Source organism: Vombatus ursinus, unplaced genomic scaffold (assembly GCF_900497805.2).
Source record: "Vombatus ursinus unplaced genomic scaffold, bare-nosed wombat genome assembly UNPS02014786.1, whole genome shotgun sequence".
Taxonomy (NCBI): domain Eukaryota; kingdom Metazoa; phylum Chordata; class Mammalia; order Diprotodontia; family Vombatidae; genus Vombatus; species Vombatus ursinus.
In genome coordinates this window covers 19,444,537-19,470,692 of record NW_020954564.1, presented here as the reverse complement: position 1 = coordinate 19,470,692, position 26,156 = coordinate 19,444,537, and the positions used below count along the sequence as shown (strand labels likewise).

Below are 26,156 nucleotides of genomic sequence, written 5' to 3'. Positions count from 1 at the left end.
TGTCTTGTCCATGTGTGGGGAATCTTAAAGCTTTCCACACTGTCATTACTTGCCTGGCAAGATATGAGGTTCTTTGAGAGAAGTGTGTCGTTCTCCAGGAAGAGTTCTGTCAGGACTTTATCTACAGGCAACCAGCATTGAGCTAATTATGCAACATTAAAAGGTAGAGACACAGTTTAGTTGAAGAGTTGGAATCTTGTAAATTCTCTGTGAGGGTTCAATGGGTCTAGGGAAACTATGATGATGGAAGTACTAAGGGGATAATGGGGTGGGAAGGGCGGTGAATTCAGGGCAAGACCTCCTCCCCATCCCAATCCCCAAACCCCTCATTTCACCCAAGTGGCTGCTCAGAGCCACAATCAGCAACATCACCAATGTAAGAGTCTCCTTCAGAGTTGAGTTGTAGTGTGTGAGCCACTAGGTGGACAAGGCCCCTTATGGGTTTATATGCTCCCTTGGACTCTACCTCCTGCCCTCCCCATATCCCTATTTCTCTCAACCCTTAAAGCCCTGCAGGGTTTGTCCCTAGCTAAGAACTGAGGTGGGTGGAGAAAGAAGGGACTAGGATGGCAAGGGCATAATTGGTAGTCTCTGGGCCATGCATGCCTACCTCCAAGATGAGGCCGTCACACATTCACATTCTTTTCCGTGTTTTTCTGTGTGTCTGTACATGTATGTCTATGTCTCTCTGTGTGTTTGTATGTGTGCGTGTAATTCTAAGAGAGTAGTAGTGTTTTAGCTTTAAACTTGAGGAACTGAGTTTCTAGTACTAGCATTCATAAGCCCCCATGTATATATCTCCATTAGTGGTTAGCCAGTAGACATAAATTACCTCTTAGAAAAGGAATTTACTAAGAAGTTGTAACAAGAACAACTGATATAAAACCTTCCTCCCAGATCAAGAATGCAACACCCCCTTGCAACATGAGGTTGCTGGGGAGAATGGACTCAAATTGAAGTACAGCGGTAGTGAGGCACAAGTGCAGAGAACACATAAGGCTAAAGAGAAGCTCCTGACTCCTGGTCCTGCAAGCCCTTTGCTCCCTTTGTGGAATCTTGATGAAGTTGACTGTTTGGTAATAAAATGCAAGGCATTGCATCTCTACTGGATAAGCAGCTCAGAGGGGCCTGCCTCTGGTAGGGTGCTAGGTGTCAGCTGGATGGGTCAATATGCTGCTGGGCCAGGTCAAGTGGATTGTTTGGATGTTGATCTGGCTCCTCCCTTTGCTTGTCCTCTGCTGGGGTAGACTGATCATCTCTCACCCTACAATGTCTCTGGATCTTGCCATTCTCACCAAATTTCTGCCTGGGCACATCGATCTTAAGGATGTTGCTCAGGTGCCTCCTAGCTCCAGCAGCTGTTGCTATTGCTTTCGACAGACTCTGATATTGACTCTGGTTGCCTTTGGGTCCAATAGGCTTTATTAGCTTGTGCCCTGCTTATAGAAACCTAGAAGCAAAATTATAGACCCACTGTCTAGTCTGTCTTAAAATTCTGGTCCCAAATTTATTAATTAGACACTGTAATAGAGACCAAGGTGCAGGTGAAGTGATCCCTGGGGCATAGAAATGATGGAAAGACATCCAGGATCTGTCTACAAACAGGCCCATCCAGTCACCAAGGGGCTTAAGGGCTTTTAAATCCTCTGACATAGGCCACACTATGGCCAATAAGGTCTCCACATTTACTCTTCACATTCCTGAACTTTGAGACTAGAGCCTCCCATTGAATTAAATTTTTATCCAGTAATTTGGAAAATATGTTCTTTGTAAAAGGTTCTGGACTTAAGAAACCTCTGGGTGACTTTGGCCAAGAGCAGCTGAAATTTACCTAATTAATATTTTGGTCTCCTTTATGACATTTGTTTGTGATGCTTCCTTGGGTAGGACTGCCAGGTCTTTGGATTTCTGTCAAGCCTTGGTAAGCCAGGGGCTATGTGTCTGTTTTTTGCCAATTGGGCAGGAAAGGTTTCAGTGTGTCTTTTAGTTGCTGGTTTTTAGTTAGGAGTAAGCTCTTTAGTGTGAATAAAATGTTCTCAGCTTCTTACACTGCAAAAGGTGAACAGAGGAATTGGGGGAGTCTTTATTCCTCTCCTAGTTACCATCTCCTGCCTAGATGCAGTCAGAATGAGGACCCACACTGACAAAGGTCAGAGCAAACTTGAATGCTCCAAATGGCCCCTTTCAATGGTGCCTAAAATCTCCCAAGTGCAGATGAACCAAGTGCCTTATGACTATGTCTTCTCTTTGTTAGAGATTGCCGAGAAAGTTTCCCTGATATTAGTTAGTCCTGCTGCCATCAACTAACATTATGAGATTGTGAAGAGAATCCAGGTTAAGAAGCTATTCTCCTTGACTTAGAGAATCTCATATAGAATTGGACTCTTCTGCCCTCAGAGCAGTAGACAGAAGTCAGGGCTGGACTCAGAGGTTGGAGTGAATATTAGGTAAAGTAGAGGAGAAGAGAAAGAGTGCAGTAAGGAGTTAGAAATTCTAGGAGGGACTAGGCTAAATCTGTAGTAGAGAGTGGGGATCTAATTTTCCTGAGACATGTGCCTACTCCAGGGGTCAAAGAAAGGGAGAGAGTTAGTGAGACATGCAGAGAGAGCTAGAAAAAGATAGTCACATGGAGAGACAGCAGCAAAATAAACTACCCACACAGCAACCAACATTTTTATGCGTGGGGCTTGTGGAGTAATCTAAACAGATAGACAGAAAGAAATCTTGAAAGACAAAAAAGAAAAATAGAGATGGTGAGTTTTAGTGTGTGTCAGAAATGTGGAAGACAGAGAGAAATTCATAGCAGAAACTGAGGCAATAAGAATGTAATGGGGTGAAGGCTTGAAGTATTTGGGGAGAATCCCAAAAACTCAGATGAGGAGACAGACCCTGGAAGTGAGGACTTTGACTTCTGAGGGGCTAGTAACTGAATGGAGATCTCTAGGAACTAGGGTGGATGTTTTGTGATACCTCTGAGCTGCACAAATGTAGGTGTTGTCTTGCTTCTTTTACTTTGATGCTCCTAAGGTCAAGTTTGTATTGAACACAGGAGTGCGTGTGGGAACTGATGCGTAATTGTTTAGATGGTCAAGAAGGAGAGGACATGGGCCTCTTCTTGAGGTTACAGACTTGAAGAATAACTCCCAGTTCTTAGGTGGGGGTACTCTGTGTCCTCACAGAACGTCAGCCTGCCTACCCGCTTGTTTGCCTGATATTTCAAAAAATCACACAGGGTGACACATAACTACCCAGAGTCACATATGTTGGAGGATACACTATCACACAATGACTCCAGGTGACCTAGACAGTCACACAGAACACTTCTAACAGAACCACAAATGAAGTGACACAACCACACATACAATGATATATCTCCAGTGTGTCACACAGTCATGTAGTGAGTGACAGACACTACCATTATCACCAACAGAACTATACAGACAATTCCATACACAATGACATACAATCACACAGTGAGTGATACACACAGAGGCATGAGCTGAGTGCTTTTCCTTTATTGAATAAGCTACAGGAACAGTAGTCAGTGGTAGAGTGTCTTGAACTCCATGGTCTAGACTGTAGCAGCCAGGGATGGTGATGGGATGATCACTTAGGAATGATTGGGGAGACAGGGCTTATAATCTGGAGTAGCCCAGTTTCCATTATGCTACAGATCGCTCATGTTTTATACATTCTAGAGTTGCAATGATTTTGGCCCAAGAAAGAGAAGAGAGGACATGGTGTCCAGGTTTCTTTGTCATGGTCAGTGCCCCTTTCACTCTCAGGTCCCTACCATAAGTCCTATTCATCTGAGCAGTACAGTAACCTTGCTTTGACCAAAAGTTTGGAAAAGGAGGCACAGCAATGTTCAGGTCTCTGAGAGAGACCTTTCTTTTTTTTTTTTCCCTTTCCTTGTGGGGCTTAATGCTCTTAGAAGCAGTGTGTGAGTATAAGCCTGAGTAAGATAGAGAGGGAGGAGTGTGTTTGTGAGTTTGAGAGTCTTCAGCTATGTGTCAGGAGGCTTGAGCTGGTTGATAGTGGGGAGAAGCCAGAGTTTGGGCTCAAGGAAAAATTCCACGAGATCTAGACAGAATGACACTGGGAATGGTCATTTTATAGTCCCTGTGCCAGTCTCATATCTACTGAGAAATAGATACATGGGCGTGTGTGTGCACACACCCACACACACTCATACACAAAGAGGCTGAGGTACTCCACACACCATGTTTACAGCCTGTGCTTCCAAAGTGACTTCAGTGCAAGGTTTGTGGAGTGTTTTTTTTAAAAAATCAAATTAATCAATGGTTTATCTATTTTATTGTTTTTTTCCCATAAAACCAGCTCCTAGTTTTATTTAGTAGTTCAAAAGTTCTCTTATTTTCAATTTTATTAATCTCTACTTTAATGTTTAGTATTTCCAATTTGGTGTTTAATTGTGGATTTCAAATTTGTTATTTTTCTACTTTTTTTTTAGTTGCATACCCAATTTATTGATCTGCTCTTTCTCAATTTTGTTGATTTCAGCATGGAGATATGTCAAATTTCCCTTAGTACTGCTTTTGGTATGCTGTCTTACTGCTGTTATTCTCTTTAATGAAATTGATTGTTTCTATGATTTGTTTTTTGACCCACTTGTTCTTTAGAATTAGATTATTTACTTTCAAATTAATTTTAATCTACTTTTCCACTGTCCTTTATTGAATATAATTTTATTGCATTATGATTTGAAAAGGATACATTTAATATTTCTGCTTTTTTGCATTTGTTTATGAAGTTTTTATCCCCTAATACCTGGTCAGTTTTTGTGTATGTGCCATATACTGCTGAGAAAAGGCATATTCCTTTTTATTCTCATTCAATTTTCTCTAGAGGTCTGTCACATCTAACTTTTCTAAAATTCTATCCACCTCCTAAACTTCTTTATCGTTTATTTTTTGGTTAGATTTATCTAGTTCTGAGAGTGGAAAGCTGAGGTCCTTCATTAGTGTAGTTTTACTGTTTATTTCTTCCTGTAACTCATTTAACTTCTTTAAAAATCTGGAAGCTATACCACTTGGTGCATTACTTCATTGTCTATGGTACCTTTTAGCAAGAAGTAGTTTCCTTCCTTATCTCTTTTAATTAGATCTATTTTTGCTTTTGCTTTGTGTGAGATTGTGATTGCTAAACCTGCTTTTTTTTTTTTTACTTTAGCTGAAGCACGATAGTGTTCTAGCCCCTTACTTTTGCTCCCTCTCTCTCTGCTTCAATGCAAACAACATATTATAGGATTCTGGTTTTTAATGCACTCTGCTATCTGCTTCTGTTTTATGGGTTATTTTATCCCATTCACTTTCACAGTTAGGATTACTGTGTATTTCCTTTCATCCTGTTTTCCTCATTGTTTATCCTTTTTTCTCTCTCTCCTTTCATCCTGAGCCTCCTCACAAGTGTTTTGCTTCTGATCATTGTCTTTCCCAATTCAACTCTTTGTGACTCCATTTGTTTTGTTTTGTTTTGTTTTTGGCAAGGATACTTGAGTGGTTTGTCATTTCCTTCTCCAGTTCATTTTAGGGATGAGGAAACTGAGGCAAACAGGGTTAAGTGAGTTGCCCAAGGTCACACAGATAATAAGTGTCTGAAGCCAGATTTGAACTCAAGGAGATGACTTCCTGACTCCAGGTCCAGCACTCTATTCACAGCACCATCTAGCTGCCTTTCCCTTCTATCAGTCTCCTCCTTTGTCTTCTCCCTCTCCCCTCCTACTTTCCTGTAGGGTTAGATAGATTTCTATACCAACCTGAGTGTTTATGTTACTCCCTGTTTGAGCCAGTTCCAATAAGGGTAAGCTTCAAGCATTGCCCACCACCCCCATTCTCCTTTCTTTCCACTGTAATAGCTCTTTCACATCTCTTTATGTGAAATAATTCATCCCACTCTGCCTCTGCCTTCTCTCTACTCCCCATGCAATACTCTTTCTCACTCCTGAGTTTCATTTATTTGGATATCATCCCATATAGTCAACTTATATGCATGTCCTCTGTGTATGTATACTCCTTTTAACTGCTCTAATAATGATGAAATTCTTAGAAGTTACAAATATCACCTTCTCATGTAGGAATGTAAACAGTTTAACCTTATTGAATCCCTTAGGTTTTCTCTTTCTGTTTACTTTATTATCTTTCTGTTGAGTTTTGTATTTGAAAATCAAATTTTCTCTTCAGCTCTGGTCTTTTCATGAGGAATGCTTCAGAATCCTCTGTTCCATTGAATATCCATTTTTCCCCTGAAGCATTATCCTTTTTCATTGTTGCTCTTGTCCACTCATTATTCCAGCCTTGCAGCCCAGATTGGGGCTTTATATTAGGACTGGACTAAACTTTGTACTCTTCTAGTGGACCTATTGTTGCCTTGTACGGTCCTGGTCTATCCTATTTGTTGTCCTACTGCTGGAGTCAAACTGACTGCATTATGGCATTGTTATGTTCCCTGTTCTTGCTTATTCATAACTTTCTCCTCTTTCATAGCCTTTCTCTCTTGATCTCATGTATACATACTTATCTTGCATATATGCATGCACATCTTCTTTTCTTCTTCTCTTAAGACAGCTAGGTGGCACAGTGGATGGAGCACTGAGGTTGGAGTGAAGTCTTGAGTGCAAATGTGGCCTCTGACATTTACTAGCTATGTGACCCTGCATAAGTCATTTAACTGCTCTCTGTCTCAGTTTCCTCACCTGTAAAATGGGAATAATAACAGCACTTATCTTGAAGGGTTGTTGTGAGGATCAACTGAAATATTTATAAAAAGTGCTTAGCACAGTGCCTGGCACATAATAAGTGGCATAAAAATGATCATGCTCTTAACCTCTCTCATGACACACTATTTTCTATTTTTCTCACACAGAACTCTCAGACACATTCACACCTCCTTACTCTCTTTTCCTTTCCCTCTATTTCTTTTAAACACATTTGCCTCTATCTTTTTATTCCTTTCTATTCCTTTTCTTCTCTTACACTTGTCCCTGTCTCCATCTTTCTTTTGTCTCTGTCTCATATACACATGTTGTTATCTCATACCCATTTTAGTCATCTGGTCACAAGCCTTGAGGATGCTGATTGGGGCAGTTTGGGTGACCTAGAAAGTCTCATTTATCTATGAAATATTTGGAGATTAATGCAGAATGGCCCTAGAGAAAGTTTCCAGTAACCTTAAGCAGACCTTATCTCTGCCCTCCCATTTAAACTTCTGTGCAAAGATCATGGAAAGAAACTGCAGCTACATGCCTTAACTGTATGGAATTTGGTTGAAGATCGTATTCCTTAAAAAGTTTTTATTTTCTTTTTTTTCCCTAGTGAGTTGGGGAGATGAGAGGGAGAAATGGACTACAGAGAGATTGATAAAAACAAAAAAAAAGGGGAAAGTCATTAAAGTATTTTTTAAAATGTGTGTGTGTGGGTGTGTGCAGGTGTATGAGTATGCACATGTGCATGTGTGGCTATCTATGAGAAAACATCCAGCCTAGACTTTGGCTTCTCTGCACCAGAGGGCAAGGCAAACCCTCTCTGACACAATTGAACTCATACACAGCCAAAGGTTCCCAAACTTATTTGACCTACCTCCCACTTTAAAAAAAAAGATTACTTAGTGCCCCCATGGAAATCTACATTCTTTGACCCTTTAATTTTTTTTATTTGTGTCATTCAAAAAAAAGCATGTTTTTTTAAAATAAAACATCTTGAATTTAATAATTTATTGTAAATTTGTGGGGTTTTTCCTGCATTGAAATTTTGATTACACGATATTGCTTCATGTAACTGTATAGTATTGTATTGTAAAAAAGTAATTACACACACATATTCCTGCTGATGCATGCTGGACTTCCCAAAAATGCACAACAAGCTTGCCTGCCAACACTTGCTTGTTAAGACCTGTTGGGGGACTTGACCACTGATCAATTATAACTTGTGTTTTGTGTGTTTATGTGGAAGATAACGTAATTACTACAATTTTAACTCCGCTACCTAACAGATGAAACAGGTACGAATGGTTTTTCAAAATTTTCTTCTCTTCCCTTCTTTCCTTATGCTTCCACTGTCTTGTTTATATTTAACACCCACCAATTGCACACAAGGCTACTACAGCCTTGGATCATTCCAGCACCACCCCCCAGGCATCAGTATTGACCCCTTTGGGAACCGATGACTTAGACCTATTGGACATGAGTTCCTCTGTTTCACAAGTTGCTTGCTTTCTCCACAAACTCATATTCTAACCCTGGAGGCTATGACTTCCATGAGCAAAGAACCAGAGGACTATGAGACCTTCCAGGGGCTTAAACAAGTTACCTACAGCATCTAGGCCTGCCAGGACTGCTGCCTTGCCTAGGGAAAGAGGCTGGGGGTGGGAGGTTGGTGGCCACAGCCAAGTACACTCAAATAAGAAAAAAAAACTCCCATTCATTTTTCCCCAATGTCCCTCTAATATCAGAATGTGTGCAGCAGCAATTGCCTGAGAAAAATTGGTGTTGGACTAATTCAGTCATTGAGTCTTCAAGTCTCACCCTGTGGGCAGTGCCCTGATTGCCACCAATATGCAATTATGTGCCCCTAGTTTGTGATTACATGCTCCTGTGCAAGTAATTGTGTCTGTATGTGGTTTGTTTGTTGTTGTTTTTTTTTTTTTATCATTCTAGTTGTGGCTCAGTGCATTGATGTGACTATAGAAGCCACTAGTCACCAAGGTGAAGGAGGGAAAACTCAATAGATAGGGTCTTTTTTTTTTTTTTTTGCTTTTGTTGTTGCTAGTGATTACTTCCCCAATTTTTTTTTTACTCTGAACTTGACAAACAACAAATAAAATCAGCATTTCCATAGCCAAAGTAAAACAGGACAAGAATTAAACATAAAATCACAAATACCTCTTAAGTATAATTTGCTTTTCCTTTTAAGTATCTAATAGATCTAACTTAAATATACAATAATGTGTAATTTTAAAAACTGTCCTGATTTTCTGTGTTTCCTTCTGGCCCTCTTTTTGTTCATTTTAAAAAATACTTTAATGACCTCCCCCCTTTATTTTTGTTTTTATCAATCTCTCTGTAGTCCATTTCTCCCTCTCATCTCCCCAACTCACTAGGGAAAAAAAGGAAAATAAAAACTTTTTAAGGAATATGATCTTCAACCAAATTCCATACAGTTAAGGCATGTAGCTGCAGTTTCTTTCCATGATCTTCGCACAGAAGTTTAATATACCCTACAATGCACCATGCATACATACACAGAGTCAGACACAACATATACCCCAAGGGCTGTCCTCCTTCACCGACCCCCTCCTCCCTTCTCTGTCACTGTGGTTTTGAAGAAGCATTTGTGGAGTTTGCTGAAGGATATCATGGTAGAGTTTGATAATGGGCCCTAGGAGGAGCTCTGGCTTTAGGAAATGAGCCTCATCCACAGATGTAAAGATGTTGTATTTCCAGGACACATAGACCAAAATGGATGTATTTTAGCTGATGAGCCAGAATATCGTGAACCTTTTCTGTGGTGATCTGTGTCCACTGTCCCTTGTGTCCTACTCTCGGGTATTCAAACTGCGTTAAGGGCCAGCAGCAAGGCCAGCTGAATGACAGTCATTCTCTTGACTGAGGTTGAACATCTGAGGGTATAAGCCCTTGGGATCTCTTTACTTCCTCTACCCATTGCCATCCAGGAGCTCTTGTGCTCTCTGGGTGAGTGTCTGATTTAGATGATAAAAGCTAAATACCTGGGTAGAAGAAGAAGATAAGTTCCAGTTGAGAAGTATGAATATGAATATTTGGTTAATGTTGGCAACCTCTGGGACTGAGAGCATTGAACACTTTCTTTGTGTCGTAGTCTAAAAGGAGGTGTGTGTGTGTGTGTGTGTGTGTGTGTGTGTGTGAGAGCCTATCTGTAGTTCTTTGTGTCTGAGTGTGGGAACAGATGCTCTGAGGTCCTCTTGGTTTCTTAGGGTTCTCACCTGCAGTCTAAGGGATGTTGGGAGATTTTTTTTCTCACCAATGAGTTCTCCTCATTGCACTACCCCACTCACAATGTCTCCCCATGACCTCATGCTTTCAGTGACTTCTCATTGCTGACCCTCTGCCCCTTCACTGACCCAGTCCTTTTCTTAATCCAAAACTCTGACTTACTCCCTTCTCCAAGTAACCTCATCTGCCCAGGTGATCTTATCCTCCCACTGATGACCCTATTTCCCTATTCAAATCTTTTTTTTTTCCTTTGCTCTAAAAGTCAGCTGTCCATCTCTTTCCTTTCTGTGTAGTATTCTTCTGTTTTCCAACCTCCTGATAAGGAGACTTTCCTAAGTCTCACATATTTAAATGTTCAAGAAGTTATAGATATTTTAAAGAGGATTCTTACATCAGATAGGCAATTGGACTTTGAAGTTCCTTCTAGCTTTGAGATTCTATGACTGTACCTCTGTTTTGCCTATCCTTCATGCCCAACTTATTGGTCTTGACCTTATAGCCTATGTCTCTAGCTCCTGGTCCTAGTTTAACCAAGCTTGGCCCTGCCATTATGTTCAGACCCTGGTCTCTATCCTATCCCATGGTTTTATCTGGGTTATTGGTCCCCATTGTCCCTGGCTGTGGCTGTGACATCTATGGGTCTATCTATCTGCCTCTGGGTTGGTTGCTTGGTGTCTATGACTTCTCATTCACTGGGGCTGTGGGTGCTAATGGACTTCAGAGGCAGATGGATTGAGGATGATTTAAACTTAAACTTTCATGACCAGTTCCCACTATGCCCTTATAGAAAGGATAAGCAAGTATCCAGGGGTTGAAAAAGGGAGCAAGGGCTAAGACAGAATGGGTCAGTATGACACTGACTTAAAGAGGACAAGCATTTTGGAAGGGAGCAGTCATTGTCTGGGGAAACCAGGACAGCCCTGAAACTCTAGTGGGGTCGAGGAGCTGGGTGATTGGGTGTGGGTGAAGGTGGGTCTCTAGGCAAGGTCTTCTTGGGATTGGGGGAATGAAGGAAGTGAGAGATGGAAGGAGATTTGAAGGAACTGGAAATGAAGGGGAGAAAGAGAGATAGTAAAAGAGCAGGGACACAGGAATATAGACATGGGGGGGAGAGAGGCATGAGGGAGGAAGACAGACAGATAGAGAAGGGAAATGAGAAACACCTTAAAAAAGAGGTCTAGGGAGGACTAGGGTAGGAGCTAGGATGAGGAGATGGTGGAAATAGAACTTCGAGAGGAGCTAAGTGAGACTGTGTTGGGACCTAGACAGAGGTCTTTAGGACTGAAAAAGGAGCCTCAGAGGGAGATGAACCTGGAGTTGGGTTTTGTGTCTTTGGTCCTTGTGTTACTCTCCTGAAAAGGGTTCAGGCCGAGCTCTGCTCATGCATCAGGAGGGAAAGAGCTTTGGCACCCTCCGGAGGCTGCGATTGGAGTATGTGGTACTCAGAATTGTCCTGCAGGAGAGGAGTTAGATGGGAGGAAAAAGATGAAGGGTGGGGTAGTGCGTATGTATAAGAGCCTGGTTAGTTCTCACAAAATGGGCCTTGGTCCATGGAAATGTGATAGTGAGTATTACACAAGGTGACTCATAATGACATGCAGAGACACTCTGAGTCACATCTCAGTGATACACAATCACATCCAGTAATATCCAGAAAGTTGTACAGTGTGATGTAGCCTACTCAATAGTATGCCATAATTATAGTCATACAAAATGACACACAATTATAGTTAAGCACAATTGCACCACAACACACAATTACAATAGATGCATAATCACAGAATTTTATAAGCTGGGTTTATAAACCTTAGAGATTATCTGATTATACCCTTTTTGCAAATGGGAAAATTGAGGATGAGAATAATTTGGCTAAGGTCACATAATTAGTAAGGAGAAAAGCTGGGGCCTGTACTCTAGTCTGGGGCTTGAACTCCAATTCCAGTATTTCCCAAACCTTCCCACAGTCATGCAGTAGCACACACTTCATATACTCAATACCTCATGCAATTACACAGTCACAAATAGATTTGAGGTGCATTTGCTTTATTAGAATCATCAGCGTCTATGATCATCCCTGCTGGGTAGTGTCTTGTGGCCTAGGATCTCTACAGGAGCTGAGCTGGATCCAGAGTAGGTATGAGGTGAGCAGAATTGGCAGTAACTGGGTATGTTGTCCAGAGGAAACCCAGGGGTTCATTATTCATGCTAAAAGAAGGGTGTTTTTAGGCTTTCCAAGCATTCCTGACTTAGGCTGATGCTTATCTGGGGAGAGAGAAAAGATAGGATATAAACCAGAGTCAAGGAGGGGCTTTGAGAATGGTGCTATGCCCCACCCCCAGCTTATCCCCCAAATGTGAACCCTGTGAAAATGTTCTGCCCTCTGGGCTGCAGGTTGGAGTGTAGAAGGGAATAGGACTTACCCCTTACCATCTGGACTAGGGGTGGGGAGAATATGGCTTCTGGGTTAAGATCTTGTTTATGTGGGGGTGAAGCCTTATGTGACAGGGCTGATGGTGGGTAGGGACAAGGTTCCTGGGATTCTCTTTGCGGTGGAATTTCCTTGTAACCACATGAATGGTGTTTAGTCTGGAGTCTGGCCTCCCCCGTCCCCCTCCTCTCAGCCCCAACTGTGGCTGCTTCTTTTTCTAGGCCTCCAAGATCATTGCTGGGATGAATCCCAGAGATCTCAGGGTGAGGGGGTGGAGGTTGGTGGGCTGGGATGGACAGGGTCAAGGAGGAAAGAAGAGGCCAATAAGCCCTGGAAACCTGTAGGAGGGGCCGTGGCTGATTCCCTTTATCTCTGTTGTCTCTGCTTTTTGTTGTCTCCATTTGAGGCAAATCCTATACTTCCTTAGAAGACACATGCCCTATGCAGGTCATTGTGCATGCGTGACATATGTCAATTGTGTCAGGGTGGGAGTGTGGCACTGAAGGAAGTCTGGCCACTCGGAGCTGAGGGGAAGGAAGGGAACTTTTCTTACCAGGAATGATGCATCCAGGAATGTTGATTTCAAGGGACTTTCTTGATAACACTCCTGTATCTTTTTGAAGGCTTGAATCTCAGCTGTAGTAGGGTTATATTTTAAGAGGTCCAGTTCTAGCAGCTCAGGACTCCTTGAGGCCAGGACAGCGAAAGTGGTATAAAATCCAAGGCAGCCTTCAGCTATAAACACAAACAGGAAGCATCCACGGTTAGGATGTAACTGGAAACCCATCCTCAGAAGTGGTCTGAGGATCAGGGGGCCACAGGAGGTCTTTCGTATGTCCACAACCCCTTGATCCTACCCACGGAGCTGTGATTCTTTACCCAGAGACTCCTTTTCATTTGGATTGTCTGTATGTCCCCAAAAACCTTTCATATAGTAGTGAAATGGGATTGGAGTCAGAAGACTTGAATGTGAACCTGGCTTCCAGACTCATCACTCAACTGAAAGTCCTCTCTGCAAGGTCACCAGTGATCTCTCAAATTGCAAGATCCTTTGGTCTCTATCTTGCCCTCTCTGGAGCATTTAGCACGCTCTCACTTATTCTCTCTGGATATTCTGTCCTCTCTGAATTTGCATGACATGGGTCTCTCTTGGTTATCCTCCTATCTTTCTGACTGCTCCTTCTCTCTCTCCTTTGCCGGTTCATCATCCATATCATGCTCACTACCTGAATTTGTCCTCGACCCTCTTTTCTTTTCTCTTTATGGTCTCTCACTCGATGATCTCATCTACTTCCATGGGTTCCACATGCAGATGAATCTATGCAGATAACTCCCAAATCTATCTCTCTAACCCTAATTTCTCTCGAGCTTCTGTTACAGATCTCCAACTGACTACTAGAAATGTCCAACTGGCTGCATTTCAAACTTAACATCTCCAAACACTTTTCTCTCGCTGCCCCCCACCCCTCCTGATCTTCCAAACTTCCCTATTTATGTTGAGAATAGCACTATCCCTTTGGTCACTTAGATTTGTGACTTCATCATTGTCCTTGATGACTTGTTCTCACTCACTCCAAATATTCAATTAGTTTCTAAATCTTGTTGTTTCCACTCCCAACATCCGTTGCATCTGAGCCATTTTCTCAATTCATACATTTGTCACCTTGATTCAAGCCTCATGACCTCTTTTTTGGACTATTGCAATGGGCTCCTACTTGGTCTCCCAGCTTCAAGTCTCTCCCCATTTCAATCTATCCTCCATATAGCTAATAAATTGATTTTCCTAATGCATGGCAGCTATCGTGTCACTTTTCTACTCAGTCAGGCAATAAGCATCTATTACTCAACAAACCACAGTGGCCCCCCTATTGCTTTTAGGATCAATTATAAATTCATTTGACTTTTAAAGTCCTTTATAAGCTGGCCTCAACCTCTCTTTCCAATCGTTCTTCCCTTTCTTGCACTCCAACGCCCAGTCAGACTGTTCTTCTTCTTGACCTTACATCTCTATATCCTGGCACTTGTTACTTTTGTAATATCTTAATATCAATCTTTGTACTGTACTTGTTACTTATTTTGTTCATACCTTGTATATCCTTGTATATGTACATATTGTCTCCCCCCTGCCCCAAGAAAGAAGAGAGGAAAAAATAGAATGTAAGCAGAGACTTAGAATGAAGGCAGGGACTATCTCAATTCTGTGCTTGTATGTCCAGCAGTGTCTGGTCCACAGTAAATGCTTAATGAATGTGTGTTGATTGACTGATCTTTAGGGTGAGGTGAGAGGCAGTGGAAAGAGCTCTAGCTCTGGAATCAGAAGACCTGAATTCAAATCCGAGTTCTACTACTTATTACCTCTATGACTTTTGGCAAGTTATCTAACTGTTCTGGGCCTCAGTTTCCTCATCTGTAAAATGAAGTGGTAGATGAAAAGGCCTCTAAGATTCCTTCCAATTCTAGATCTATGATCCTGTGACAAAAATTCCCTTCCTTTCCTTTCCCTTCTAGTTTGTCATTTATGTCACACTTTCAGGTAAAATGAAGGTGTCCTCCAGGGGAACCTTCCTATGATAGAATCCACTGATGGAGGGACTGGCACAGTGGATATAGTGCTGGGCCTGGAATCAGGAAGACTCTTCTTCATGAGTTCAAATCCAGCTTCAGGCACTTACTGGATGTGTGACCCAGACAAGTCACTTTGCCTCAGTTTTCTCATCTGTAAAATGAGATGGAGAAGGAAATGACAAACTCCAGCATCTTTGCCAAGAAAAACCCCAAATGGGGTCATGGAAAGTTGGACATGACTGAACAACAACAACTGGGATGGAAGAAGGGGATGGAGATCTAAGCATTCTCAAAGGCAGATATAAGGTACAGACATAGATGCACCTTCTGCCCTTCATGCCTCACCACATCCCTGGATTATCCTGAGACAAAATGATTGAATTAGCATTCTTTGTTGACCCCTCCCGTGGTCCTCAGCTAACTTTAGTCCCATAGATGCACAGCACCCTCGGGCTTCCCCAGCTGCTCAGAACCTCCTATTCTGTCTCTTCTCACCAAGAAACTATCTCTGACCCAGAGCAGCTGCTTTAATGGAAATAGCATTGGATTTGGAGTCAGATGACCTCAATGAGAAGCAGCATTGCCGATGTGACTTCTGGCAAGGTGTTTCGCCTCTCTTGGGGTTGTGCTAGATGATCTCTGAGGCCCCTTCAAGTTTTAAATCTATGATCCTCAGATCCTTTCCTCAACCACCACAAAAAAAGATCACTTATACAAAGGTGTGAAGAGATGATGAGGGCTCAAAGTATTACCCTTACCGAGAGTTTTATACTTTTTAAAAGAGTTGCTAACTATACAATTTTTTTTTTTCTGAGTGGGATGGAGGCTTAGTGGGGCTTCTTGGAATTCCTCAAGGACTTTCAAGGAGGGTCTGGAAGTCAGGCGTTTGTGTGTGTGTGTGTGAGAGAGAGAGAGAGAGAGAGAGAGAGAGAGCTTGGGGTAACCCTCCCCCTCATCCCAGAGGTCTCACCATACTGGCTGCACAGGGCCAGGACCAGCAGCAGGGAAAAGGTGGCAACTGTAATCTTCATGGTACCTCCCTCTAACCCTTCAGCTGAAGACTTGAGCTCACCTTGGATTGCAATCAGTTTATATGAGATTTGCTCCTCCCTTCATCCTTCCTTGTCTTGCACAGCCCTACCAAAGGAGGACTGCAGAGGGAGGGCGGGGCTGACTGTGGAGAAGGGAGAAGAGAGGGAAGGAAAAAAGGTTTCTCCTTTTCTGTGGTTCTACCTAGTTCCAAGTTAGCATTTGCTGTCCAATTTCAAAGTTTGGTGCCAATGTCCTATCAATGAACATATAATCAAGAATGAGACAAATCCTTGGTAGTCAGCAAGACTCAGGCCTTTTGGACCTAGGCAGGTGTGCCTAGCTTCATTCCTCCTTGCCACCAGGGAATCTGGGCCTGGTCAGACACCTAGAGGCTGGTGTATCCAGGTCCTAACCTGTCTACCCCATCTTTTTCACCTCTCCCAAGCTAACCTCACCTAGGACTCTTTCTCAGGGAGTCAGTGAGGCGCAATGTTAGGCTAAATCTCCACATCTATCATGATCTGCATCAATGGTGTCAAACTCAAATAGAAACCTAGAAAACCATAAATTAACAATACCTGCATTTTATTGTGATTTTATTTGTTTTGCTAAACATTTACCAATTATATTTTAATCTGGTTTAGCCTATGCTCAGGAGTGTTGCCTTTGAGTATATTTGACACCTCTGAGATTCTGAATAATTCATCCCCAAAGTTTGCTTCAGCCCAAATTACCCTTATGCTTCCCATCTTCATTGCCTGAAATCACTGGGTAACTTTCAATCTTCCACTGGCTCTGAGCTAGGTAGACATAGTATTATAGGGTTTCTAGGCCAACAGGTTGTCAGATCCCTAGATAATTTAGGTTCCAGCTATAATATATGCTTATCACCTTTCTGTTTATTGCCCCATAGTCCTGGTGACACTTCTTCTTTTCCTACTCCCTAGAGGTGGCTGGTTGCATAGTGGATAGACCACTGGGTCTGGAATCAGGATGATTTGAATTCAAATCATATCTCAGATATTTCCTAGTTGTGTGACTCTGGGCAACCCACATAACTTCTCTCTGCTAGACAAATGAGACAATATTTGTAAAAAGTCTTAGCACAGTGCCTGGCACATTGTAGGTGTTACATAAATGCTATTTCCTTCTATTACTAGCTGGCATTTATTTAGTACTTTACATATGTTACCTGATTTGCCAGAGAGGTGCAGTGTGTGCCTGAGTTTTATGCAGATTACCAACTCCTTTGTAATTCATTGTCTTGGAGAGTTGCCCACAGCAAAGAGAAGTCAAGCCACTTACTGATGGTCACATTGCTTATATGTGTCAAAGGCAGGATTTGAGCTCAGGTTTTCCTGACTCTTAGACCAACTTTCTATCCACTATGCCATATTGCCTCTTGATTATGATGATGATAAATGACCAAACAAGTGCACATTGGTTTAGGACAAGTGAATAGTTAGCTCCTTCTATCCCTAGGAAAACTTACCTCGGTCAGGGCCTAACTAGCCAAGAGCTGCTGGCCTGGGGACCTTCAAGCCTGGGCATCTGAGAAGTCCCTTTCTCAATCTCCCATAGATCCTGTAGAGTATATGGAAAGAGCCCTTCCACAAGTTGATCAATCAATCAATAAACATTTATCAAGTGCCTATTGTGTGTCAGGCCCTATATTAAGTGCTGGGATCCAAAGATTAAAGCAAAATGGTCTCTGGCCTCAAGGGGATCAAATTCTAATGAAGAAGACAACACACACATATGGAGGTATATAAGACAAGTGTAATTCAAATACAAGGTAACCTTGGAAGAGAAGGTCCTGGTAGCTGGGAAGACCAGGAAAAACCTTCTGCAATAGGCAACATTTGAGTGACTCCTGAAGGAAGCCAGAGATTCTAAGAGGTAGAGATATGGAAAGAAAGCATTCAAGGTATGGGGGAGAGCCAATTCAAATGTAGAAAATTGGGAGATGGAGTATTATTTGAGAGGAACTGCAGATAGATCAGTATGGTTGGACAGCAAAGTATGTTTAAGGGAGCGATTTGAGACTAGAAATGTAGAAAGGGGCCAGGTTGTGAAAAGCTTTAAATGTCAAATAGAGAAGTTCATATTTGATCCTGGAGGTAATTGGGGGCCACTGGAGCTTAGTTAGTAGGGGGTGACATGAACAGATCTGTGCTTTAGGAGAATTAATTTGACATAGGCATGGAGGGTGGATTAGGGTGGAGAGAGATTTTAGTCACAGAGACCAATTAGGAGTTTATTGCAATAGTATAGGTGAGAAGTGATGGCCTGAACTGGGGTAGTGACTGTAAGAATAGACAGAAGGGGGCATGAGAGATGAGATGTTGAGATATAGAGACAAGATTTGGCAAGTGATTGGATATGTGGGAGGAGTAAGAGGAGTGATAGCAGGGTTGCAAATCTGGGTGACTGGAATGATGATGATGCTCTCAGAAGTAACAGGGAAATTCAGAAGGGTGGCAAGGGAAAGATAATGACTTCTTTTTTGTATATGTTGAATTTGAGCTACCTAAAGGACATTCAATTTGAAATATATAAATAGGAAGTTGGAGATCTGCAACTGGAGCTCAAGAAAGGGCCTGCCTGGGGTTAGATTGGGGATCATCTGTGTAGAGATGATAATTGAACCCATGGGAACTGATGAGGTTAGTGGAAGAGAGAATATAGAATGAAAAGAAAAGAGGACTCAGGATAGAATCTTAGGTTGCATTCATAGTTAATGGGCATGTTGTTAATGATGACCCAGAATAGGAGACTGAGAAGGAATAGTTGCATAGGTAGAAGAAGCAGGGGCTAACCATATTAAGAGAATCCAAAAGGGAGGGTTGAAGGCAACAGGAAAGGAACCAGTAGGCAAGGAGAGAGAGAATATTGGAGAGAAAGACGGGATGATAGTGGGACCAGTCTATTGGAGAAGATGAGAAGGGATGGGATCAAGCAAACATGTAGAAGGATTGGTCTCGGTAAGAGAAGGGCCACCTCTTCATCAGAGAATCAAGCAAAGGAGGAAATCTCAGGGAATGTAGTTGAGGAATTGTGAGATGAGGAGAGGAAGAGAATTTTGTGGTAAATGTCTTCTATTTTCTCTACAAAATATTAGGAGAGGACCTTGGCTGAAAGAGCTGGGAGATGAAGTGCCATGAGAGACTTAAGGTGAGAAGTCAGGATCTGGAACAATTACTAATAGAAAATCAATTAAGATTGCCTTGATGCAGTAAAGGCCCATTTGAGATTAGGTAACAAGTTTGCAGTGGACTTAATTAATGCAGTTCTGTGACTTCCTTCAATTACATTTAGCAGCACAGGAGTAGGAGGAAATAGATGGAAAGAGTAATAATTCAAGGCACAAGTGGCAATAGGACAAGAGAGCAAGAGTTCAAGAGTAGAAGACATAGGTCTGCATCCCAAAGAGATAAAAAACAAACAAAAAGAAAAAGGACCTATATGTACAAAAATATTTAAAGCAGCTCTTTTTGTGGTGTCAAAGAATTGGAAATTGAGGGGATGTCCATCAACCGGGAAATGGCTGAGCAAGTTGTGGTATATGATTGTGATGGAATACTATTGTATTATAAGAAATGAAGAGCAGGATGCTTTCAGAAAAACCTAGAAAGACTTATAAAAACTGATGCAAAGTAAAGTGACCAGAAACAGGACAACATCATACACAGTAACAGCAATGTTGTACAGATGAGCAGTAGTGAATGACTCAGCTATTCTCAGGAATATAAAAATCGAAGATAATTCCTAAGCACTTATCATGGAAAATGCTATCCACTTCCAGAGGAAGAGCTGATGGAGTCTCTATGTAGAGCAAAGCATTTTAGTTTTTGTTTTTTGGTCTGTATTTTTTTTCCTACAACATGACTAACATGGAAATACGTTTGGCATGACTACACATGTATAACATATACCAAATTGCTTGCCATCTCGGGGGGGGGAGGGAGAGAATTTGGAATTCAAAATTTTAAAAACGGATGTTAAAATAGTTTTTAAATGTAATTGGATTTTTTTTTTAAAAAAAAGAGTAGAAGATAGTATAGATTTGAACTGATTCGAAAAGGGGAGGAGTAACTCAGGGTTTGAGAAGGGGAAAGAGTATAGCCAGAATAGGGTTAATTTGCCTGGGAAACAGCTGAAGGAAAAAGGGATTGGAGGTCACAGTGAGGATAAACCTTGTCTTCACCCTACCTCAAAATTTGATCCTTGAAGATCTCAGCTCTTCCTGAAATGAGCCAAGACTGGTTGACAGGAAGATAGTGAAGCAAGATCTTCTGGTCCTTGTGTTAGGTACTCAGAGCAACAGTGAAGGACCAGCATGACCCTAGGCAATGATGACCTCTGTGAGCAAAGATACCAGAAAACAGTGACTTCAGAGGATGGCAACCCTTTAGGATCATGACCCTGGATGCCAGTGTCCTTCAGGACAGTGACCCCAAGAATATAGTGACCTTTAAGGATGATGAACCTTGGTGACAGTAACACTTAAGACAATGATTCTGCACAATGGTAACTCCAGAGGATGCCTTGCCCCAAGGATGGCAGGATAGAAAACAGGTTAATTCTGTTATATTTCTTTTGTTTTCCTAAGATTAGTACCCGGATCTTATATCCGGTAACTGCTGTTGGCTTAAACCCCAGGATCAGAGGACTCTGAATGAATTCCAGAGCCCTGAAGATTGTGACTGTTTTGAGAATGATCAACCCAGGAGATATTATTTCAAAGGGCCTTACTACTAAAAAACTGGGGTGCTAGTCAACCTTGCCTGAAGTCCCTATGAAGTTAGGCAGATCAAGGTGAACTGCCATTTTGTAGCTGGGCAGTTGTGGCCCATGGATGATGGTAACTTCTGGTACTGGGATTTCAGAACTCATTCAAGGACACTTATCAAACTATGCCAGATGTGGAACTGTCTCCTGTCTAGTGCCACTGCCCCATAGAAAAAATTAGTCAAAGACCACATAAGATAAGCATCTTAAATTCAAAACTTTCTCTCTCTCACATCTGTGTCTGTCTGTCTGTCTGTCTGTCTCTTCTGTGAGCATGTTGGAATGAACAGAAAGCTGGCTTTGGAGCTATGAAGATCTTGGTTCAAGACATACAAACGTCTTAACTTTCCAGCATTGCATACAACTGTCTAAGAGTCTAATTTCAGAGTGTCAACTTGAATTGGTAGAGGGAATTTCTTCATCTAGAAGTTTCCATATCAATGAAACAACCAGCATAGTCCCTATCTTTCTTAAGATCTCCTGTCAACCCTGCTCCTGACACTTTGAGCAGAGAACTTCAATGAGAAGAATGAGACCTTTGGATGTGAGATCCTTTTCCTCTTTCCCTCTCCTTAAAACCTTTTTGACTCTTTAATTCAGTTGAAGAAATCCTTATTATATCCCATGTACAAAGCCCTGTGACAGGTTCAGGGGATATAAAGATATGACATTGACTCTGCTTTCAAGGAGCACATAATCTAATAGGATCAATAATTCATATATATTTAAATGTGGGAATTCAGTTGAACCTTTCCTTCATCATTCATGAAGGACTCCTGGGGTACATTAAAAAGAATTCATTTTTAGGCATGAGAGAATAAGATTATGAAAAGAAAAAAATGGAGATATCAAATGGTATACAGGTTTGATGAGGGGTTTGCACATAAGGAGGTAGTGTCATATGGAGATACTGAAATAATGTTAGTCATGGCAGGGAAAAGCATGCCTATGCCCTTGCCAGTATTAGAGAGATGTGTATATCCAAGAACTCTGTGTACTAATGAGTAATAAACCACAGAGCTATGCCAAGAGGAAACAAACCAGATTAATCCCTTTATTGGTACTGTGAGCTGTCTATGTCTTGAAGGAAAGTTGGACCCACCAGAAGTAAATACTGCTTGACATCTTCTACAAAAGGGAAAGTTTTTCTGAGAGTGGAGGGGCTCAGATATGATCTTGTTCTGCATTTTACAAAATCAAGTCAAATAAAAATTTACCTCTATTCAATGAATTGATTGTCTGAGTGCTTGCAGAGGAGATGATGACTACTTTTTTGTGAGAGCAAAATGAGCCAGATACTGGTGTTCTTAGGATTTCCATGGGTGGGGGAATGATCCAGAGAAGGCCTTCTGGAAAAATCATTTAAAATTATTGCAGGATCCACTGTGTCAGAAAGAACCAGGGGCCCTGTTGAAACATATGTCCCATTTGGGGGATGTGCCCAAGATCATTGTTTTTTTTGGGGGAGGGGCTAGTAGGAGATGGGGCAGGTAGGTGGCACAATGGATAGAGTATCAGGCCTGAAGTCAGGAAGACTCATCTTCCTGAGTTCAAATCTGGTCTCAGATACTTACTAGCTGTGTGACCCTGGACAAATCACCCAACTTTGTTTGACTCAGTTTCCTCATCTGTAAAATGGCAAGCCACTCCAGTATCTTTGCCAAAAAGAAAAAACAAACAACCCAAATGGGGTCATAAAGAATTGGAAAGGATTGAACAATAAAACAAAAATAGGACTAGGTTTTCTTTACTAGCAGTGACCAAATTGAGAGACTACCCTTGCAAACATCAAAGCAGTCGTTAGCCTAGGGAACATGGTCCCATTGTAGGGCAAAGGTTGGAGAGAGTGCTGCAGAAAGCCATGTCCAGGGGAAGTATAGTACCTGTTGAAGTTAGGTTAGGGTGGGGGACGTTCCAGATGATCAGCTATTGTTGCTTGAGCATTCAGAACAGCCCCTGGCCTTCTGCATCTTCTGCCATTCAGAAGTTACCAGGTTGTCAATCAGGAAAGTAGAGGTAGAGTGTGAAAGAGTAACAAAGAGAGTAAAAAGAGGCTATGGAAATTAATCCCATGAGTCCCCCAGCCATTTGCTTCTGGTGGGCCACTGACACCAGAATAGAGACCAAGCAAGATTAAACATACCTGACTGAAGAAATTCAAGCCAGGCATGCTGTTTGTCAGATAATTGTTAAGTCACTCTTTCTCAAGAACCAACAAGGCTTGTGACTTTGAAGCCTCTAGGCAGAATTTTGCTCCACTGTGGCCAAAGATAAGCATGTGTTCAAGAGGAAAAACAGGGGCTTGGTTTTCCAGAAATTGATGTGGTTAATGTGGAAATTGTTCTGCTTGACTCTAAATGTTTGCAACAGGGATTTTGGTTTTTTTTATTCTCAATGGTAAGGTTTGGGATGGGAGGGCAAGAAGGTAGAATTTTGCTGATTTAAAAAATATAATTAAAAAAAGACAATAGTTGGATAATTGGGTCAAAGACTTTTGATAGATGAGCTGGTGTTAACTTTGTAAAGATTATTATAGCAAACTTTTCAATATCAAGCATAGTATCCTGAAGTAGGATAATATACTGAAGGAATGGGGAAAATTTGCACCTTATGAATACCAGATACCAGGAAGATATTGAGATATATAGTCCCATATGCCTACTTTTCCATGATACATCATCTCTATGTGAATCATCTATGCAGAAATTGAAAGCATCTTCATAGCAGGTATTAGAAAGGAACAAGCAAACTTTCACAAGTGATTGTCAATAAACAACTATCTAGTAAATACATATTTGGCTCTGTGCTGGTTACCATGTTAAGGAATGACTTGGATGAAGATATAGATGGTATGTTTAGGGGAGGCTGACAGGGGAAATATTGCTTTTGTCCCTAGGTTAGCCCTGATCTTTTGAGGAGGAAAGGATCCTACCCTGATATGGGACATTGGGAATTAGATTGGTGTAAGGAAAGAGACTTGGCTTCGGTTCTCCATGAAGTCGTAGTCTAATATAAGCATATATGCCTGAAAGTACATTAATGTCACCCTTAAAGCAAGGGAGAGATCAATCTAGGAAAGTTTAGAGGAGAAAAATTCAGTATTGGGTCTGGAAAGAAATGATGGATGGAACAGTTGGGAGGTGGTATTCCAATTCAGAAATGCAGAGTGAGAAAAGAGAGAGACAGGCATGGGCATTACTTGTTCAAGGCATAGTGAGTTGTTCAGTTTGGCTAGAATACAGGGTAAGGCAAGGGGCTATACATTGATTTCACCTATGTTCTTTTGAATACTAATAAATCCCTCTTGAAATTTTTTTTTATCATTTTCAGATTGAGCAAAGGGATATCATGTCTGGGCCTGGCATGGACTGGTAGTTGTGGTAGAGAGAGAGATAGAAAGGATACAGTCTTTATCTAGTCATGAATTACAGTAAATATTCATTTTCCATTTACAGATCATACTTAGGAGGCCAGAAAGTAAAAGTTGGGTAAGGCAGAGAGATGAGATAAGAAAGAAAACTCTAGATCAGATTAAATCTGGTTGTCTCTTTTTCCTCTCTGGGGAACTATTTTCTCAATAAATATAATTTATTTTTTTTTCTTACCATCTTTGTTAACACATCTAAGATAAGTCAGAAAGAAATCATTTTGTTACTCATGTAATGGCTCACTTCTCTTCAGACCTAATCATTAGAACAGAGAGGTGACAAAGAATCCCACTGAGCTCAGTTTAGATCAGATTAGTTTATAGATCTCTTACAGTTGTAAGAGCATGAAAATCAGCCTATCCTACTTGACCTTACTACATTTATCAAGTGAGCACACATCTTGATTGCTCACTAAGTGTCAATAAAGACTAAATATTTACCTAAGAACAAGAAATTTGTTCAGATTGCCTAAGGGACTTGAAGATACACTCTGGGACCATTATTAAGCAAGTTAAAATAAGGGGATCTGAGTATCTGTAAGCTTAGGATGGAAACTTCCAGCTACCCCCCTGAGAAAGAATCACTTGGTGAAGAGAGCACCTTAGCTTTGTCTTGATCTCCTCCCCCATATCCACAGACAGAGCAGCACTTTGTGAACTTCACGGAGTCTGGAGGATTTCTGACTTCCCATCTTCCTATTGACATTCTAGCATTGTCCTTGGTACTGCAGTGATTGGTGGCATTGTCTGCACTGGGAATTGAGAACAAATTGAATGTGATGAGGAAAGGTAGATTTAAGGCTCTCCAAGGAGCCCATGCAGAAGAGCTTCACCATGCCCAAGGGAAACATCTTGAGGATTTCAGAAAAAGGACTTCCAGGAGCTGCTGATTTATCCCTTTCCCACATGTGCTCTCCAAGCTTTAATCCATTTCCCCCTGGACTTTGTATGGACAGGTGTGTCACAAACCTTGGGGCATGTGAGAAGTTTTTGTACCCACTGTTATACTATATCACATTAATAAATATCCATTTCTAAAAGCTGATTAAGATTGACTAATTGAAAGCAACTGATAATCATGGGGGTGGGGGGGAAGGACATTTGCAGGGGCTCAAGAATTCTATAGTATTGACACCTCCCTAGTTCTACAACTCAGGACAACCCCTAGACCCCGATGCTCTGCTCTGGGGACCTGACTCATCAGTGAGTGGGAATTGGGAAGAAATTTCAGAGCATATGCTACCCAGTTCTGAATGACACTATGCCTGCATCAGGACTTTCTCCCAGGATTCAAAAGAAACTAGTCTTCCCAGGCTGAGTTTCCCTTAAGGATGTGATCCCCAAGGAAGTAGATACTCACTCAGATAGTCTCTCAATATTTCTTACTCTAGGTGAGTTGTTCCTGGGCCATATCTCTGATCTCTCTCAGAAACCATCTTGCTTTTGATGCAGAAAACTTCTCATCTAACTTCTTTCTTTTTTAAGTTTAATTTAATTTTATTTTCAGATAAAAAATCTATCCTTCTTATTCCCCTCCCCTGAACTCACTGAGAAAACAAGAAAACCAAAACTCATTATAACATGGATGGTCAAGCAAAGCAAATTACCACAGTAGCCATGATAAAAAAAAATGTGCCATAATCTGCATTCTGAATCCATCTTCTCTTCATCTGGAGGTGGGTAGGATATTTCATCATGAGTCTCTAGAATTGGATTGTTCATTGCATTCATCAGAGTTTTCAAGTCTCTCACAATTGATTATCTTTACAATATTTTTGTTACTATGTAGATTGTTCTGGTTCTACTTACTTCACTTTGCATTAGTTCACATAAATTTTCCTAGGTTTTTCTGAAACCATCCCTTTCATCATTTTTCACAGCACAATAGTATTCCAACATACCATAATTTATTCCTCCATTCTCCA

General features: G+C 41.4%; 1 protein-coding gene across 1 annotated transcript; it reads right to left on the bottom strand.

Annotated features, from left to right (window-relative positions):
- Positions 1–12,025: 12,025 nt before the first annotated feature.
- LOC114046910 (androgen-binding protein homolog) lies at positions 12,026–16,030 on the bottom strand. Its single transcript, XM_027867523.1, has 3 exons — positions 15,952–16,030; positions 12,970–13,151; positions 12,026–12,250 (listed from the first exon to the last, which is right to left on the bottom strand). Exons 1-3 carry the CDS (start codon positions 16,010–16,012, stop codon positions 12,194–12,196), a joined length of 300 nt encoding a protein of 99 aa, XP_027723324.1. The 5' UTR covers positions 16,013–16,030; the 3' UTR covers positions 12,026–12,193.
- Positions 16,031–26,156: the final 10,126 nt, after the last annotated feature.

What these genes read in the sequence shown, in the direction of transcription:
- LOC114046910 (XM_027867523.1), bottom strand. Translation starts at nt 16,012, where the DNA reads ATGAAGATTACAGTTGCCACCTTTTCCCTGCTGCTGGTCCTGGCCCTG. An exon ending in GGCCCTGTGCAGCCAGTATG is followed by an intron (nt 13,152 to 15,951) that starts GTGAGACCTCTG and finishes TTGTGTTTATAG; the next exon opens with CTGAAGGCTGCCTTGGATTT. An exon ending in TCCTGGATGCATCATTCCTG is followed by an intron (nt 12,251 to 12,969) that starts GTAAGAAAAGTT and finishes CTCTCTCCCCAG; the next exon opens with ATAAGCATCAGCCTAAGTCA.